We start from the raw sequence: 16,027 nt of genomic DNA, 5'->3' as shown, positions 1-16,027 counted from the left end.
ATCAACTATTTGTGGTTTTTCCCCTGCCATGCTTAGACCACAACAGAATAACGCGGTAGCAGCCAACACAATGCAAGTCAGAGAGTCTGCCCGATGAGACCACTTACTGCAAGGAGGGGGTAATGGTGTGAGGACAGGCAAAACAGCAGTATTTTTCCTTTTTTTCCTTCAAGAAGGCTTCCTGCCTCCTCTTTTTTCCTTCTTTCCTTCTTTTCATTGGTTCCAATAATCTCTGAACCCCACTGGAAGCTGGACACGATGCTACAAATTTTCACAATTTTAACCCACCAAAGGACCTTTCATTGTACCTATGCCTCTTTCCATTACAAATGTGAGAACTGTGATTCCAAATGATAACAGGTACGGCCAACATTAAAAGCCAGAGAGCAGAAGACTCTCAGGACAGAAAGCTATTTTCCCTAAATACAGGGCACAGAGTTTGGAGCCAGGGGACCCAAGCAGGATTGTGGGAACTTCAGTTTACTGATAATGTTCTCTACTCTAGAAGTCAGGACAGGCTGCTACCTAATGCAGGGAGCCACTGTTCAAATAAGTGAGAGGCAACAGGTTTGCCTCCAAGCAGGGACTATCAGAAGCTCGAAAATACCCGCTTCCCCCAAGTTCCATCAAAAGCATGGCAAATGGTGGGTCTGTCCTCCTCCTGGGTCACTTTTCCTGCTCATTGTCCTTTGTGCCTATTTGTACCAGGCCCTGGTAAAGTGTTTCTAATTGGACTCCTAAGGCCTCCTAGGGCTGCCCACGAGCCTTGGAGATCACTGATGTTTAAACTCAGTGATACAATGGAGACAGCCTAGGGACCAGGCCTTTCGGTTCTGGCACTAGCTTTAACAATGACTTTCTGTGTGCTGTTGAACTTAATTACCATCTCTCCACCTCAGCTTGATCACCCACCTCAGGGTACTTTCAGAAAACCATGGCCTGGAATTCAAATCCAGTCTACCACTCATTTTTGTATACAACATTTTCCAGAACTCAGCTACATCTATTCATTTACATATTGTCTATTGCAGCTTTCATGGTACAGTGTTAGAGTTGAGTAATTACAGTACAACAAAGACTTTAAGGGCCACTAAAATGAAAATATTTTCTGCTTTACCCTCTATAGAAAAATGTTGACCTGATCCACAAATTGAAGATGAACTAAAGCTACATGTGCCAACACACATTTTGTAAATCTCTTTGGGAAATTCTATCATTTATCATCCAAACTGGGGCTCATGATGAAATAGATGCTCTCAACAATTTCACCAAGAGGAGGAAATCAAGCCTGTCTCAGGAAAACCAGGACGGAGACCAACTGTCCACAGTATATTATCTCTATGCTAAGACTTACACATAAGCAAAAGAGGTATAAGGTCAAACTTAGATTGGAGACAATAGATTAAGTATCAATGTACAAATCCCTTTCTGACTGCTCATAACCCTCACTAGGCTGTCTGCAGCTCCTGAAAGGGGACACTCCATGTAGGTTCTCCAAATTGTTGCGAGCCCAACAGTTTGAACTTTCACCTCAGGGCATCTCAGAAATCAGCTGTTCCATATGTGGATCTTCCCAAAATATACAGACAACAGCTTATCCCTACATGTGGTGATGCAGGTAGAAAATATAAGGTGATACCCTCAATGAAATTCTATAAGCCCAAATGCCCCGGAACAAATTATTTCACATAGTTATATAAAGTAATTTGGTGGTAAAACTTGAGCTGAGCTATTCTGATGCTACTTACAGTCTTAATTTGTCCTACTTATTGTGAACAGGTGTAGGCTTTGCTGTAGAGACATTAGTGTAGAACACTTGTCTATAGGGTGCTGCCCCAGAGCTTACTAAGGGTGTTATAAAGCACATGGTATATGCAAATACTTTCTTTTAAATTTCAAACACTGTGAATTTTGAAACATGTCTAATACTGTAAGCTTCAGATAAAGGTTTTTGGACCTGGTACTAATCTAGTAAACACATATTGCACATGGGAAAGACATGGTACTTTGGTTCACAAACTCAATTCTCTCCATGATTCTGTTAGCAAACGAGCTGAACGAGAAGCTTCACTTGACCCAAAGGAGCACAGGCCGCAATGACCTCTTCAAGGCCTGGCTTTGCCCGGCTCGCTGCTGATTCCTCATAGCTGGCCCTTGTCTAGTTCAGACAGGAGGCCATCACTAAATTATTAACAAATGGGTGAGTAAATGGAGTGAGTGAGTCATAGTCTGTGAAAATGCACACAGAACCACTACCATTTTCATGAAATTTAAAATTTCTTTCAAGGATTTGCTTTCTCTTTTCCTCTTTTCTTCCCTCTCCTACTTCTTCTTTTCCTTCCATTCTCTTTCTAACTTGCCTTACTTCCTGCCTCTGTTTCTTGACCAATGAAGGGCAGAGCAGAGAAGGATAGGAGAGAATGGAAGGAAGTGTGGACCCAGCATGGCTACTTAGGCCCCTCCCCCAGGTTGTTTGAAGCTCCTTGGGGTTGTGGGGGAAACTAACACTGTTTGAGAACCTCTGCTCCAAAAAAGTCATCATACTAGCCACTCCTCTAAGTCTCCAAACAAGGGATTCCAAAGTATAAACCCCACTACCAAAAATAAGCAGGTCCAGATCCAGAGACTACAGGAGACAGCCTTAAGTTAAGATCGAGCATGAGAATGAACAGAATCAGCTCAGCATAAAGCCAGGAACCTTCCAGAAGCTCAGCTTTGGAGTCTTGGCTTTATCCATGCCCCAGGGGTGCTCATGGGGCCAACCTTTCCAAGAATTCTAGAGAAAGCTCTGTAGAAAAGTAGTTAAGAGCTTCTCCCTCCTGCCTACCGCAGAAGCCACAAGGCACACAAAGCTATTAAAACGTGGCTAGGGAGCCTGGGAAACTGATTTTTTCCATTTTACTCCATTTTAATTACTTCAGATTCAAATTTAAAAACAGATACTCAATCTAGCTATTAGAAAATCTTTGAGCATGTATGGAATATGTACATGAATCCACTTTTCAACTGTGTATGTTATGAAATATAAATACAGACTGGTATTTCCAGTGAAAATGTAGCACTTGAATTGGACTTGTGATAAGTGTAAAATATACACTGGATTTTGAAAATGTATAAAGAATGTAAAATAACTGATTACATGTTGAGGTGATAGTATTTGGATACATTGGGTTAAGTAAAATGTTATGAAATTAATTTTACTAGTTTTTTGTGCCTTTTTAAGGCACATGTGACTTCTAAACTTCATAAATTAGACATGGCTCACATTATATATATATATTAGATTGTACTAGCTTGAGTGTAGAACCAAACAAAATATGGGTAAAAGGACTCTAAATCCATGTGAACTTGCTTCCAAACTTTAATTTCACCATCCTAAAATGGGTATAACTGTACCTGCCTCAAAGAATCTTTCTGAAGATTAAGTTAAAGCTCATAGGCTATTTTGTATTGTGCCTGGAACATGAGAAACACTAAACAATTGGTATGAATAGGCATCATCTTAGCTTCACTGTTACTACCATCATCACCTCTCCTCCACTTCTGAAAATAATTCAGGAAATGCATAACAAAAGACCATAAAATTATTCTAAAAAGCAAACCACAAGCAATTAAAGATGAAATGGAAATAGACATGGCAAAAATCTAGGTTAAGTACTGAAGGTAACTGAGTATTAAAATCTGATTTCTAGTTGCCAATTCAAGGAGAAAATAAAGTTTGAGTCATCTCATTATTGGAAATAAATGATTTTGATAGACAAATTATTCCTAACACTATAATCAGAGAGGACTGTATCCTGAATATGGGACTGGAGGACGTCTAAGTAGCCACAGTCACTAATCTTACCGCTTTCAGGTCTACCTTCTGTTTCAGACATTAGAGAGGTAGATCTATGTAACTTTCATACTTAAAACCTTTCACAGTGGGAATAGTGATCAACTATACATGGGAAGAGGGGTTCTTATTGGGATGACAAAAGTGTTCTAAAAATAGTTTATGGTGATGGTTGCACAACTTAGTAAGCATACTATACAAATCACTGTGTTCAACACAGTGATTTGGTGGTGGTACACATCTATAATCTCAGCACTCTGGAAGGCTGAGGCAGGAGGATTGCAAGTTAGAGTCCTAGATGGACAACTTAATGAGACCATGTCTCAAAAATATACAAAGGAAGGCTAAGGATGTAGCTCAGTATAAAGGCCCTGGATTCAACCCCTAGCACTGAAAAAAAAAAAAAAAATCATTGCTTGCACAATTAAAATAGATGAATTCCTGTAAGTTTTACCTTAACGGTATTGTTTTAAAAACAACAAAAAACCCTCAGTGGTCTCAATCTATAAAGACCCAGAGCTGCGTCCCTCCAAGCTTGCTCTGTGGACTGGTACCAATCTGTACACCATGTGCAATCAGTTCACAATGAGACAAGTAGGAAAAGTCAAAGAGATATTTAGAAACACATGGCAACTTGGCACTTCCATGACATTCTTAATTTTAATTTGTAAAGGTATTGGTCCGCAGTGAGATAAGGGGGACAGCGGTCCTTCCCCATAGACAGTTTGAGTTGCACTGCTCTTGACTAGAGAAAGGGTTCTATCTCATTAGCCTGGTATTGGAAGCTCCAGTAACACTACTGCCTTGAAGCCTCATCTCCCTGTATATTCCTTTACAATGTTCCCTCAAAGGACTGAGAGTTTTCAAACTGTCCCATAATCTCTCCCTCACTCTTCCAGCCCATCACATACACTGTAACAATTCAAATGTCTTTCCTTTGTCTACAATATTTTATTCACGCTCCAGGATCAGCTCACCTGTTATATTTTAGAAGTCCACCTAATTACCTTCTCTAACAATCTGCCCTTCCTCAGGGGTAGTCTTTGAATAGTTAGCTCATCTCAGTCTTTTCAATTGCCCCCCCCATCAAACATTTAGTTTATAAAAAGCTTCCATATCTACTTTCATCCAGCTCTCTGGGGAGCCATGTGGATCACGCTATGCTGTAATTGTTTGTTTACACATCAGTCTCCTCCTCCAGACCATGACCTCCGTGGAGGCAGAGGCTGTGTTGGGTCATTTCTGCACTTGCATGGTTAACTAGGAAAAGAAACCCAGTGAACACAGGGGCTGAATGTGTGAATTAATAAATAAGTCCATTTCACACCTAACCACTGTAGGAAGAGCAGGGGTGTAAAGGTGTATTGTCATTACTTTCCAAATATCAAACCTTGGTAAAATGGCATACCTGGTAGTAATGTGGCCAGAAGGTGCTAATGGCAAGTTCCGCTTTCACCCAGCCCTCGGTGACTACGCCAGACACGTTCCAGACAGGGTTCCCCTGGGGTCCGCCATTGACCTTCACGTAGACGTTCAAGGCCCCTGGGCTGGAGCGATCACGACTGGAGAAGTAGTAATGGAAGTCGATGCAGTGGGTGTCGTTTTCCTTCAAGGTGGGCAGAAGAAGGTGGGCCTTCTGGCCAGAGGCCCTCCCAGAGCTGTTCACCATCATGAAGGAGCCTGGAGCCCCACAGTGAGGGTGGGAAGTAAAGACAGGAGAGAGAAAGAAAATCTTTCTGAAAATCAGTCCCATCAACAAACATGGTGGCCAGAGGGATGGCTGGAAATTAAATCACCCTAAGAAGCAGGGTCTGACTGACCTTGAGAAAACTACATCTCCTTTCTAAACCTGGGGAACCTCTGCTATAAGTGGGACAAAAATATCCCTATCCAACGTTGCACTTTAAGAATTAAGATATGATAGCATGTAGGAAATATTTTTACAAGACAGACAGTCTATAAACACATACTGAAAAACATTACAGCTAGTGACTCCTGAAGGAGACATGAAATAAAAACCCAGAAAGTTAGTTAACTGCAACTTCTGCAGGTGAAACAAGATGAAAATAGATTTATGCAAGCTTGGACTGTTTCAATGGAGGCAGAACCTCTACAATATGGGAGGTGGTTTTGTTCCAAAAAATTCCATCTGGAATCCTGCATTTAGGACAGTGAACTGCTATTAAATCAGAACTTATAAAAGTATAGTCAAGAAAGAAATAAAGCCCCTAAAGAAATATAAGAACCTACTAGAAGATGTTCAAGAGGAATGGAAAGTAAGAATTCCTAGGCATTCATAGAATACTAATGTTGATGTTAGGTGTACTCTCCATATATTTTTCAATTTAACCTTCAGATGACCCTGGGAGATAGAGGATATTCATTTTACCTAAAGATTAAATGACTTTCCATTGGGCTCCTTAGTCAGAGAGGAAGAGACCCAGATTCTCTGTCACTTGAAAGTTTATGCTACTATTACTATTTGCAGAAAACATAACTACAATTTCTAAGCATTAAACAGGCTAGTGCATAGAAAAAAAATGAGTGTCTTTTTCTCTGACAGATTAAATGGTTGGTCCCGGATACTTGGGTCCTGCCCTGGATCCAAGTCTTTTGCCAGTGACTCTGCAGCTCCTCCAAGTAGAAGCAGAGGCTTTGTCACCATCTCTTGTCTTTGGGCTGCACAATTTGATCTGCTTTGGTCAACAGAATCTTGACAGGACTCTAGCAGAGGCTTAACATGTGCTTGATGACCTTAACTTGCTGTCTTGTACAACAAGCAACCTTCATAGGAAGAATGCCTCAGGTAGTTGCTGCCCCTTTCATCTTGGGATTAAGAATAAACACACAGGCAGGAGACCTGAGCTCAACAGAGAGGAGCCAAGCCAGGCCACCCTGGGAGTTGGAAGCACAGTCACATGGCCAAAAGCTCAGCCTACACCACCCAACCCCATAATTAATGCACAGACCCATGACTATCAGAATAAATGCTTATTCTCATCTGCCACAGATATCCTCTTGGGTTGATATGCAGCAAGACTGCCACAAAACATGCCTCAAACTTTCCAACAGGTGTATCTGGTGCAAAAATAGGACTGCCCAGAGACAAAGGAATTCTTCCGCCACCACGGGTGTCTAGACACAGCCTGGACAAAATAAGGAGATGTTGCAGAAAATTTCACAATCAACTAGAAGGCTGAACTCTAGGACTTAAAATCTTACGATTCTACCAAATAAATTGCATCATAAAACAAGATAGCTAAACTTGAGTGACTCTGGATGAATGTTTTGCCTAGAAATCTACTGCTCCTTTGAAATTTCATTTCATCCACTAAAATCTTCATTTGGAACAAAACTGTAAAACAACTTATCCCTAGCCAAGATGGCCCACTTTAACAGATATAAGTCACCTAATTGTTTCACCCTAACACCGGAAGAACTAACAGATGCCACTTGCTAAGTGTTGGGCAATTCATATCTTGTTGGGTTTTAGAAGGCACCAAGCATTCACACCCTGTCTCCTCTGAGTTTCAAGTGAATTTATAAACTGACATAGGCAAGCAGTTGAGTCCAAAACCTCCATATTATTACTCACAAAGCTGGATTATAAGAAGTATCTCATAGACTTGAGGCCAAATTAGTTTTCCTATAACCCACACCCACAAATAGCATGAGGAGCAACTGGGTGGACTCGACCTCACCTCAACCCTGTCCAAATTCCTAGGACAATAACTGTTCCACTACTACTTAGGATGGTTGAGTGAGCTTGTACCAAAAAGAAATCAGTAAGAAGCAAGATGACAAAGACAGAGAAACTTGAACTAAATGCCTTCATATTTTGATCATTTGACCAACCATAAAATTCACCAGGCACTGGATGTGAAATAAGTTGTTCACAAGAGAGTGAAATACTTTACTTTAGGGCCTGGATGTAACTTAGGCTAAGTGAAGACATATGTCCAGGTCATACATGTTATCTAATTACCATAACCTCACACCCAAGTCATGAGGAAGAAACTACTGAAGAGAGGACTGAAGCTCAGAGATATGACTGCACCATCATCCAGGGCCATATCTGTCTGCTGTCCTCTAGCTTACAAGGGTCCAGGTTACCTTGGATGGATGACTAATGACCCGTAAACCCACCATGGGTGGGTGACTGCCTCTGTCACTAAGCAGTGGAGCATTTCCCACAGGAAGATAGAGGAGGCTGCCTGAGAAGAAAGGTGTGTCTGGCCCTCTCCATTCCAGATCCCAGATCCCATGAGGGATACACACTTGAGCTCTTGTCCTAGCGGGTTTGCAGCAGGTGCACACATATTCTAGACTTCTCACAACCCACAACAGAGAAGTGGGAGAGTTTTCTTCCCACCAGCTCAGGTCCCCATTTCTCTTCATTCTGACTGCAACAGAAGTGCAAGCTGATTGAGGAGGTAGGGTTTATTCTGTTTATGTGACTTCATGTACAGCCAACTGGATTGTGTTCCTGAGCTACCCTTCATCCTTTGGTGGGGACATACAACTGAGTTTTAGTCAACAGGGCAAGCATATGTTGTGTACATATTCCAGGCATGGTCTATAAAAGCACTTCCCTCCAACCCCTACAACCTCTTTCCTTCATCATTTTGTCTCTCAGAAGATGGTCCTCAGCCTGACAACTTCAGAATTACCTAAGATCTTGTAAAAAATAAATATCTCAGACTCATCCCAAGCTGGCCAAATCTGAATCTACCTGTTATCCAGATCCCTAGGTAATACATATGCACATTAAATGTGAGAACCACTGCTCTATTCCTTTTTCCCATCTACCAGCTGAATGTTCAGGATTTCCGGAATGTAGGAGGTAAGTAGATCCACAATAAAAGGATCATGGTTCCCGAATGATCATGACTGTGTTACAGGAATCTACCTATTAGAAACACTTATTTGGAGCTTTAAGTAAAAAAGGAATAAACTCTTACTGGGTTATGGAACCACTGAAATTTTGAAACTTACTATTTCCACAGCTAGCATTATCATTATTATTTTGGCACCCTGGCAGGGCCCCCATTTCCTACAAGTCTCTTTATTCAAGGAGGTAAGATTTGAAATGATAGTTACTAAGCCAAGCTGCAAGATGCTCTAAATAGGGACATCATTAGGAGCAGTAACCCTAGGCAGTAACTTGGGAGACATTTGAAATTAGAGAGAACAGAACGTACAAGGGTACAGAAATAAGAAACTGCAGTGCCACTAGCAAAGGTATTGGTTCAGAGAGATAGGTTGGGTCATCTATAGCTCCCTCTGCCTCTAGCCCACCTTATAGGGGCCTGGCCATGTCCTCTAAAAAGACAGACAGCCAAGTCTCTGAGTTGAGCATAGGCTGCTGTTTCTGAGGCTGCTCAAGAGTGGGGGCTCTGTGTAGCTGCAGATCGGTGGAGCCCTCTTTGATCAACAGGTTGGGATAATTAACACCATCCCGGCCTGTCAGCTTCCTGGAGATCAAAAATGAGCCAGTCATTATGCCAAGATCAGTCAAAAACAAGAAAGGGGAAGACTGTAAATACATTCTTTTTCCTTCACCCTTAAAAAAAAAAAATCCACTAACGTGATAAGGAACATAAAACAGCATTAGTCTCCTCATAGTTATTACACATAACACTGAAAATTGTGGAATTAAAGCAGGAAATACTCTCTGGCTGGCCATAAATTTTGCATTTTTTCCCCTTCGTGCATAATAATGCCTTGATAAGCACCCCGTTACTGATGTGTCTGTAACACAGATCCCCTTTTTGGAGGCAAAACACTTCTCTGTAGCAGATGGCGGCTATTGTGTTTACACATGAGCACCTCAGGATTGCATTTCCTCACGTCGGCAGTAAAAAGAAAGTCCTAATTGAGTTTTTAATGGCTTTGCACATTGTTCATTAAGATTACATGAGTATGCTCGGCAACTGGCAGCTGAGGGCTTGGAGCTCTGAGAACGCAAGGCGGTCCCTGCAGACAGGTGGCCCTGCCAGCTTCCAGCACCAGGACCTACGTGAAGGGAGTGGATGGCGGCAGGGGCCCAAACGCTGCTGAAAGCCAAGCAGCTGTGGTGACGTGGAACAAGTTCTGATTTTCAGACAAGAAAGCTGAGTTTCAGTCCCACTTCTGTCATTCTTTTCTTGGGCATGTGACTTAGAGCAAGCCAATAAATCCCCAGCACCTCAATTTCTTCACCTATAAAATGGGATACTGAAACCTACACATCAAAAGGCTTCTGTCCATTTCAATTAATATGAAATGAACATCAATATTATACTCACTAATTGCTAATTTTATAATAAAAGGCCAGTAGCAGATAACAGTGGGCCCAATGCAATTTACTGCAGCTAATGTTTATTTGATCTAAGTATCTCTTAGCATCCCAACCAATCAGTGCCATACTAACCCTGTTTTAAAGCAAGGAATATTGAGACACAGAGAAGTTAAGTCATTTGAACGAAACCACAGAGCCAGAAAGCAGCCAAATTATCAACTGTAAGACCATTGCTCAGTATGCTAAAAATTTAGAGTCTAGAAGTGACTTCTCTAAATCAGTAGCTAATAGAAATTTGTGCTTATTTAAAGTTAAATACAATTTTTAAAAATTATGTCCTTAGAGATGCTAGTCACATTTCAAATGCTCAGTAGACATACAGGCTAATGGCTACCATGTTGGAGAGTTCTGATATAGAACATTTCCATTGTCATAGCACCTTCTGTTGGATACTACAATTCTAGGCTCTAGAAATTATATTCATTCAAGCATAACTATATCTGGGTGAGAGACAGGAGATAAACTCACCCAACATATTCAGTTTATAAATTCCAGGGATTGGGAATATAGTGACTTTTCCAAGATCACACAACACAATAACTATTTATATTCCGAGTTCTTGATTCCCATCTCCGTTCCCACTATGGACAGCTCTGTCATCCTTGCCTGAGCTGTACAGCTGCAAGAGTGACTCCCCAGAAAGCTATGTTAGTGGGGAAAATGTTATGGTGCATCGAGGAAACAGAGCCTAAGGCATCCTACATATTACCTGCCTTTCAGGAGAGCATGTTCGAACACAGAGGGCTCTCACAGCCTCAGCACACAGTGCAGTTAAACAACTTTGTTGAGGCCCTCACCATGCTGAGTAAGGATAATGCGGGTTGCTTCCACCAAGGGAGTCCTGAAGTCAGTTGGACTGGACTGGAATCTCAGCTGTACCTCTCCTCCCTGCACTGACTCACACCAATCATTTAAGCTCTCTCAAGCCTCAATCTCCTCTTCTTCAAAATGGCCAAAAACTACATCTCACATTGCAGTCATAAGAATTATAAGCAATACTATTTATAATGCATTTAAGTGAAGAAAAATATCTTTTCAGTTTAGCAGGAAGACCTCCATAGATTAAAGAAGAAAACAGCAAAGAATCCATTGAGAAACGGTAAAGTCTGCCAGCGTAGCTCTACCTCCTACAGCTCATCTGGCACCAATGCCAGGAATGCGCCATTCTTCACTTGTCAGATCATCTTTCTCTACATTCCAATGGTCAGTGGCCTACTTTACTTCCCTTGCATTTGAGTCACGGACTTTTGATTGGTTTGTTTCATGGAACTTTGCAACCAGTGTAGTCCCTAATTCTCTTATAATCCAATGTAATACCAGTCAGCACCATCTTTCTGACACATGATGTGTCCTCTACTTCCAATAAAGTCCTTCCTCTATTTCATGTAGAGTTCAAGGGTTTTTTTATGGAGCTATTTGGAGGCTTGTACACTCTGGCCTTCAGCTTTCTGTCTTATACAGGAGAGCATCCCCCTCCATACCACACATCTACTCTGTGGCAGACAGAGTAACAGCCTCTCCAAATATTCAAGTCTTAATCTCTTGAATCTGTGAATATGTTTTGTCACATGGCACATGAGAACTAAGATTGCAGAAAAAAATGAGGTTGCAAATCAAATAACCTTGAGATGTGGAATTATTGTAGATTCTCCAGATAGGCATAATAGAATCACAAGGGTCCTTATAAGTGGATGAGAAAGAGAAGAAAAGACAGAGAGGAAGGGAGCGAGGAGAAAAAGTGGGAAGGATGGAAAGAGGGAGGAAAGGAGGGAGACAGTGCTGACCAGGTAAAGCTGATGGCTTTGAAGATGGAGAAGGGGGTTGTGAGCCAAACAATCTAGGTGGCCATAGAAACTAGAAAAGGCAACAAAACAGATTCTCCCCTTGGACCACCAGAAAGAAACACAGCCCTGATCATACCTTGAGTTTTACCCATTGTGACCTATTTGGCACTCTGATCTCCAGAAATATAAGATTTCAAACACTGTGCTCTTCTTAGCCACTAAATGTATGGCAATTTCTAAAGGCAGCAATAGGATATTTAAACACACTCTAAACACTCTGTCCAGAGCTACACCTCTGGGTTTTGCTCTTGTGATGCCCTTCCCGAAACCTGTGGTATCATCCCAGCCATGATCCTCCATCAAACTACTTAAAGTACACTTACTCTGAATAGCTGTCACTGAGTCCCAGAAAGCAATTATTGCTGTGCTGCTGTCCCTATACCTCACCATACATATGCCCGTTATAGCTATTTTGGACAAGCCTTCATTTAAAATTGCCTAATGATGAAATTAAGCTATCTGGTCACAAAAAAAGGAAAGAGGCCCAAAAATGTCAAAAGGCACAAAGCACTGTCAAGTAAGAAAATGTATGTGCAAAAGGAGCATGTAGTGCAACCAGCATAAGCATCAAGCCAGTCACAAACATAATCATAAACCGATAGCCATAGTAACAAACATATCACTCCACATTATCCATACTATCTGTGAAAGCAATCTAATTATCATGTGTCGAAAAAAGAAAGAAATTTACTTCTTTTTTAAAACACTAGAAGATGGGGGAGGGTGCTAATTACAGCTTAATGGATACATATTATCTATTTAAAACAAGGAAAATATATCCTGAAATTTCAAAGGAGCTGCACATTGTGAACATTTTGTCAGTCAGTTTGTGTGAACAAGTAATAAGTATGTCTGTAATCATTCACTCAGACCAATAACTTGGGGTTTAAGCATTTCATATGCAAATTTGTGAAGGCAATTTTCCAAGAAACTGTTATCTGATAATCCTTGCAGGTGTGGATAATGTGGTTTAAAAATGGGATTAAATTCAGGTGATTGGATCTGAGTGCATGCACTGAGGAAAGGGCTCTGTGCTACCACGCACCACACCCTGACTCAAGCAGAGCTGGCAGGGTGCTCGTATACCTTTGAGCCTTTCCCCAAAGACCAGATCCCTGGAAGCCCCAGCCCCCTCCCCCTTACTGAAAAAGAGATGAGGGCAGAGGGAAAGAGAGTGATAGGAAACAAAGCAGGAAGGGAAAGGAGAGGAAGAAGAAAGGCAAGAGAGAGAAAACAAGAGAAACGGAAAGAAAGAGGGGACGGAGGGGAGGGAGAGAAAGAGAGAGAGAGAGAGAGAGGACAAAAGGAGAGGACAATAGGCAGAGAGGAAGGAGGGGAACCTCTCCTGCAGGTGAAATGCAATTCAGAAAAGGGGAAAGATACGATGCCAGGAGAAATGAGAGAATAGAAGAAGGATTAGGGGAACAAAGCAGAATAAAATCTAAATCACACTCTCTTAATAAATTTGCTTCCCCTGAACTTCATGAACAAAAATAAAAGGTAAAACCAAAACTTTTCACCCACCATTCTCTTTCTGGACCTCATAATAATCTTGTGATTGAAAAAGAAAACATTATAGGACTGATTGGACCTTTGTTTTCCTCCTTTATAACTTCTATAATTTGCTTCCCCTCATATCGCAATATAATGCCTCAACATCCCGAGAACAAATAAATATTATTTAAGGAAAAATGGTGGAAATCAACACAGAATGGTAAGAACTCAGCTACATAAATTGTGAAACTTTGTTCAATTTGCTCTTTGAGGTTGGAAATGTCACTATTCATCAAACAAAGTCAAGACAGAATTGAAGGTCAGATAACACCATACCCCTCTGACTCCCTACTTCTCTGATGCTCCCATTTTAGCCCTACAGCAGCTCTTTAAACAAGAATTCCCTGTTTCTTCACTGTAAAAGAGGTGCTCAGGCAGAGTTGTGAAATCCATGGTTACAGGACTTTAGGGCCATGCTACTGGTCAGTGCAAAGATAGAAGGCAGGTCTGGCTTGGATTTTCTACCTAGGATCCTTCTGAAGAAGCAGTGTGGAGGAAAGACCTTTTTCTTTGGGTCTCACTCCTTAAAGAAATACAGTATTTTTTATTTTCCCACAGAATTATTTTCTCTCATTATCACACCTGCTTTTACTGGCAACAATAACAAATGCATACTATCACATTTTACTTATATTCATTTGTTTAAGGTGACACCAACCCTATGAATGAGTCACTATTATTATCTTTTTCTTACAAATGAGAAAACTGAGGTATAGATAGGTTAAATAATTTTCTCAAGGCCACATGGCTATTAGCAGAGCCAGGATCCAGTCCCTGAAGTTCTAATCATCAGTTAGCTCCTAGCCTCCATGCCATGAGTGGGTATGTTGTATTTAGTAGCAAGGAGTGACCATAAACTCCCTGGAGTCAGCTTGCCTTGCCCTAAGGAGCTGGTGCAGATAATAAGAGGGGCAAAGAATAGAAGGAAAGAACAAAAATTAAACCACTTGGCAAGCTGTTGCCATATTAAGAGTAAAGGGAACAACAGGGCTGCTGGGACATTGTCAGCCCCCAAATTGTTCTTGACATTCATTGGGCTGAGTCCTTTTCTTCTACAGCTTGAAATTGGACTGACATGGAACTAAAATATATATATTTTTAAATTTCCCAACTCTTCACACATCCGTTAGCATGATAATATTTTGATTAGTTACATTTATGCTCCAATTACACTCACAGAATGTTCAACTGTGTCTTATATATAGCATGCTTGCCATACTCCATAGAAAATACTAGATTATTACCTCGAATATTTGCAATGGGAAAAGACACAAATGGAAAGGAGGAGGAAAAAAAAGCAAAATGAAGAGATGACTAAGCTTGTTAAAATAGTGCTGTCTTGCATTCACATTACTAAATTGGGTCATTGCTATTATTTCCCAAGCTCTAAAATGCCAGTGCTTGGAGTGACACACAGTATTACGGTCTACCTTGCTGCACACCTGATGCTTTTTTCTCTCCTACAACTGGATTTGAAAGGAACCTGGTCACGTACTCAATGAGGGGCAAGGTCAACAGTGGGGGATGTTTGTGTCTTTAGTGTTTTGTTTTGTTTTGTTTTGTTTTATTCTGTTTTGTTTTGTGGAAAAAGAAACTGTTTCTCAAAGAATAACCCTGTCCAAGATAGACAGACTGATAGATGGATGGACAGACGGATGGATGGATGCAGGCTAAGCTACTCTGAGCTGTGCAAAATGCCTGTATCCATAATGCTAGGATGGGGCATTATTTGGCAGACTGCATTGTGGGTGGCAAAGATGAGTACATCACACTGTCTCATGCCCACATCTCACTGGCTCCTCAGTCGCATGGAGATCTGCCAAAGATTGTCCATACTTCAGTTCAGTAGAACCTTCGCATTAAATCATCAGCCATGGGTGCTTACTTTCCTCACTTGCTTGTCTCAGCTACTGCGTCCCAAAGTGTGAAAATATTTTCATGCATTTTCCCTCATGCATGCAGGTCAATCCCTCTGCCAGTTTCCTTGTGAAATCCACCAGAGCCATGCATTTTACAAATTGGACAAAATTGGTTCTAACTTCCAATATTACTTGTGTACCTACTATGTGTGTGGCACTCAACAGTCAGCGTGGGAAACCTTTTGCCTTTGTGGAAATCACACAAAAGTTAAAAGCAATGCAGGAATAAGGCACATACATAGAGAGGTTTCTGACCCAGATTGATCTGGGGAGAGGAGGTATAAAAAGAAACGAAACAACAACTTGCTAGAGCAAATAAACTCTGTGCTGCGCCCCGAGGTTATGTAGCTGTCAGACGGGTGAAGAAGGAATGCTCCATGCAGAGAAAATATTCAGTTTCAAAGCTAAGAATTAGACAGCCTCTATCCTGTGGAGGAACCAGAACAAGTTTTAGACATCAGTGGCTTTCTAACTTCACACCCCTCAGTGCATAGACAACAAACTAGGCATTCAGAGAGATGCAGTGAGTTACCAA

The 16,027-nt window shown here is 41.2% G+C and overlaps 1 protein-coding gene across 2 annotated transcripts in view; it reads right to left on the bottom strand.

The window, feature by feature from the left end:
• Ptprt (protein tyrosine phosphatase, receptor type, T) overlaps positions 1-16,027 on the bottom strand; it is a 775,250-nt gene that overhangs the window by 697,971 nt on the left and 61,252 nt on the right. For both annotated transcript variants that reach the window (XM_013518366.1, XM_005392501.2), the window contains exon 2: positions 5,244-5,515. In XM_013518366.1, coding sequence (XP_013373820.1) covers positions 5,244-5,515 — 272 coding nt within the window. The remainder of the gene's footprint in view (positions 1-5,243; positions 5,516-16,027) is intronic.

This window comes from Chinchilla lanigera, unplaced genomic scaffold (assembly GCF_000276665.1).
Source record: "Chinchilla lanigera isolate Chin_1 unplaced genomic scaffold, ChiLan1.0 scaffold00044, whole genome shotgun sequence".
NCBI lineage: Eukaryota > Metazoa > Chordata > Mammalia > Rodentia > Chinchillidae > Chinchilla > Chinchilla lanigera.
This window is presented reverse-complemented; position numbering and strand designations above follow the sequence as displayed.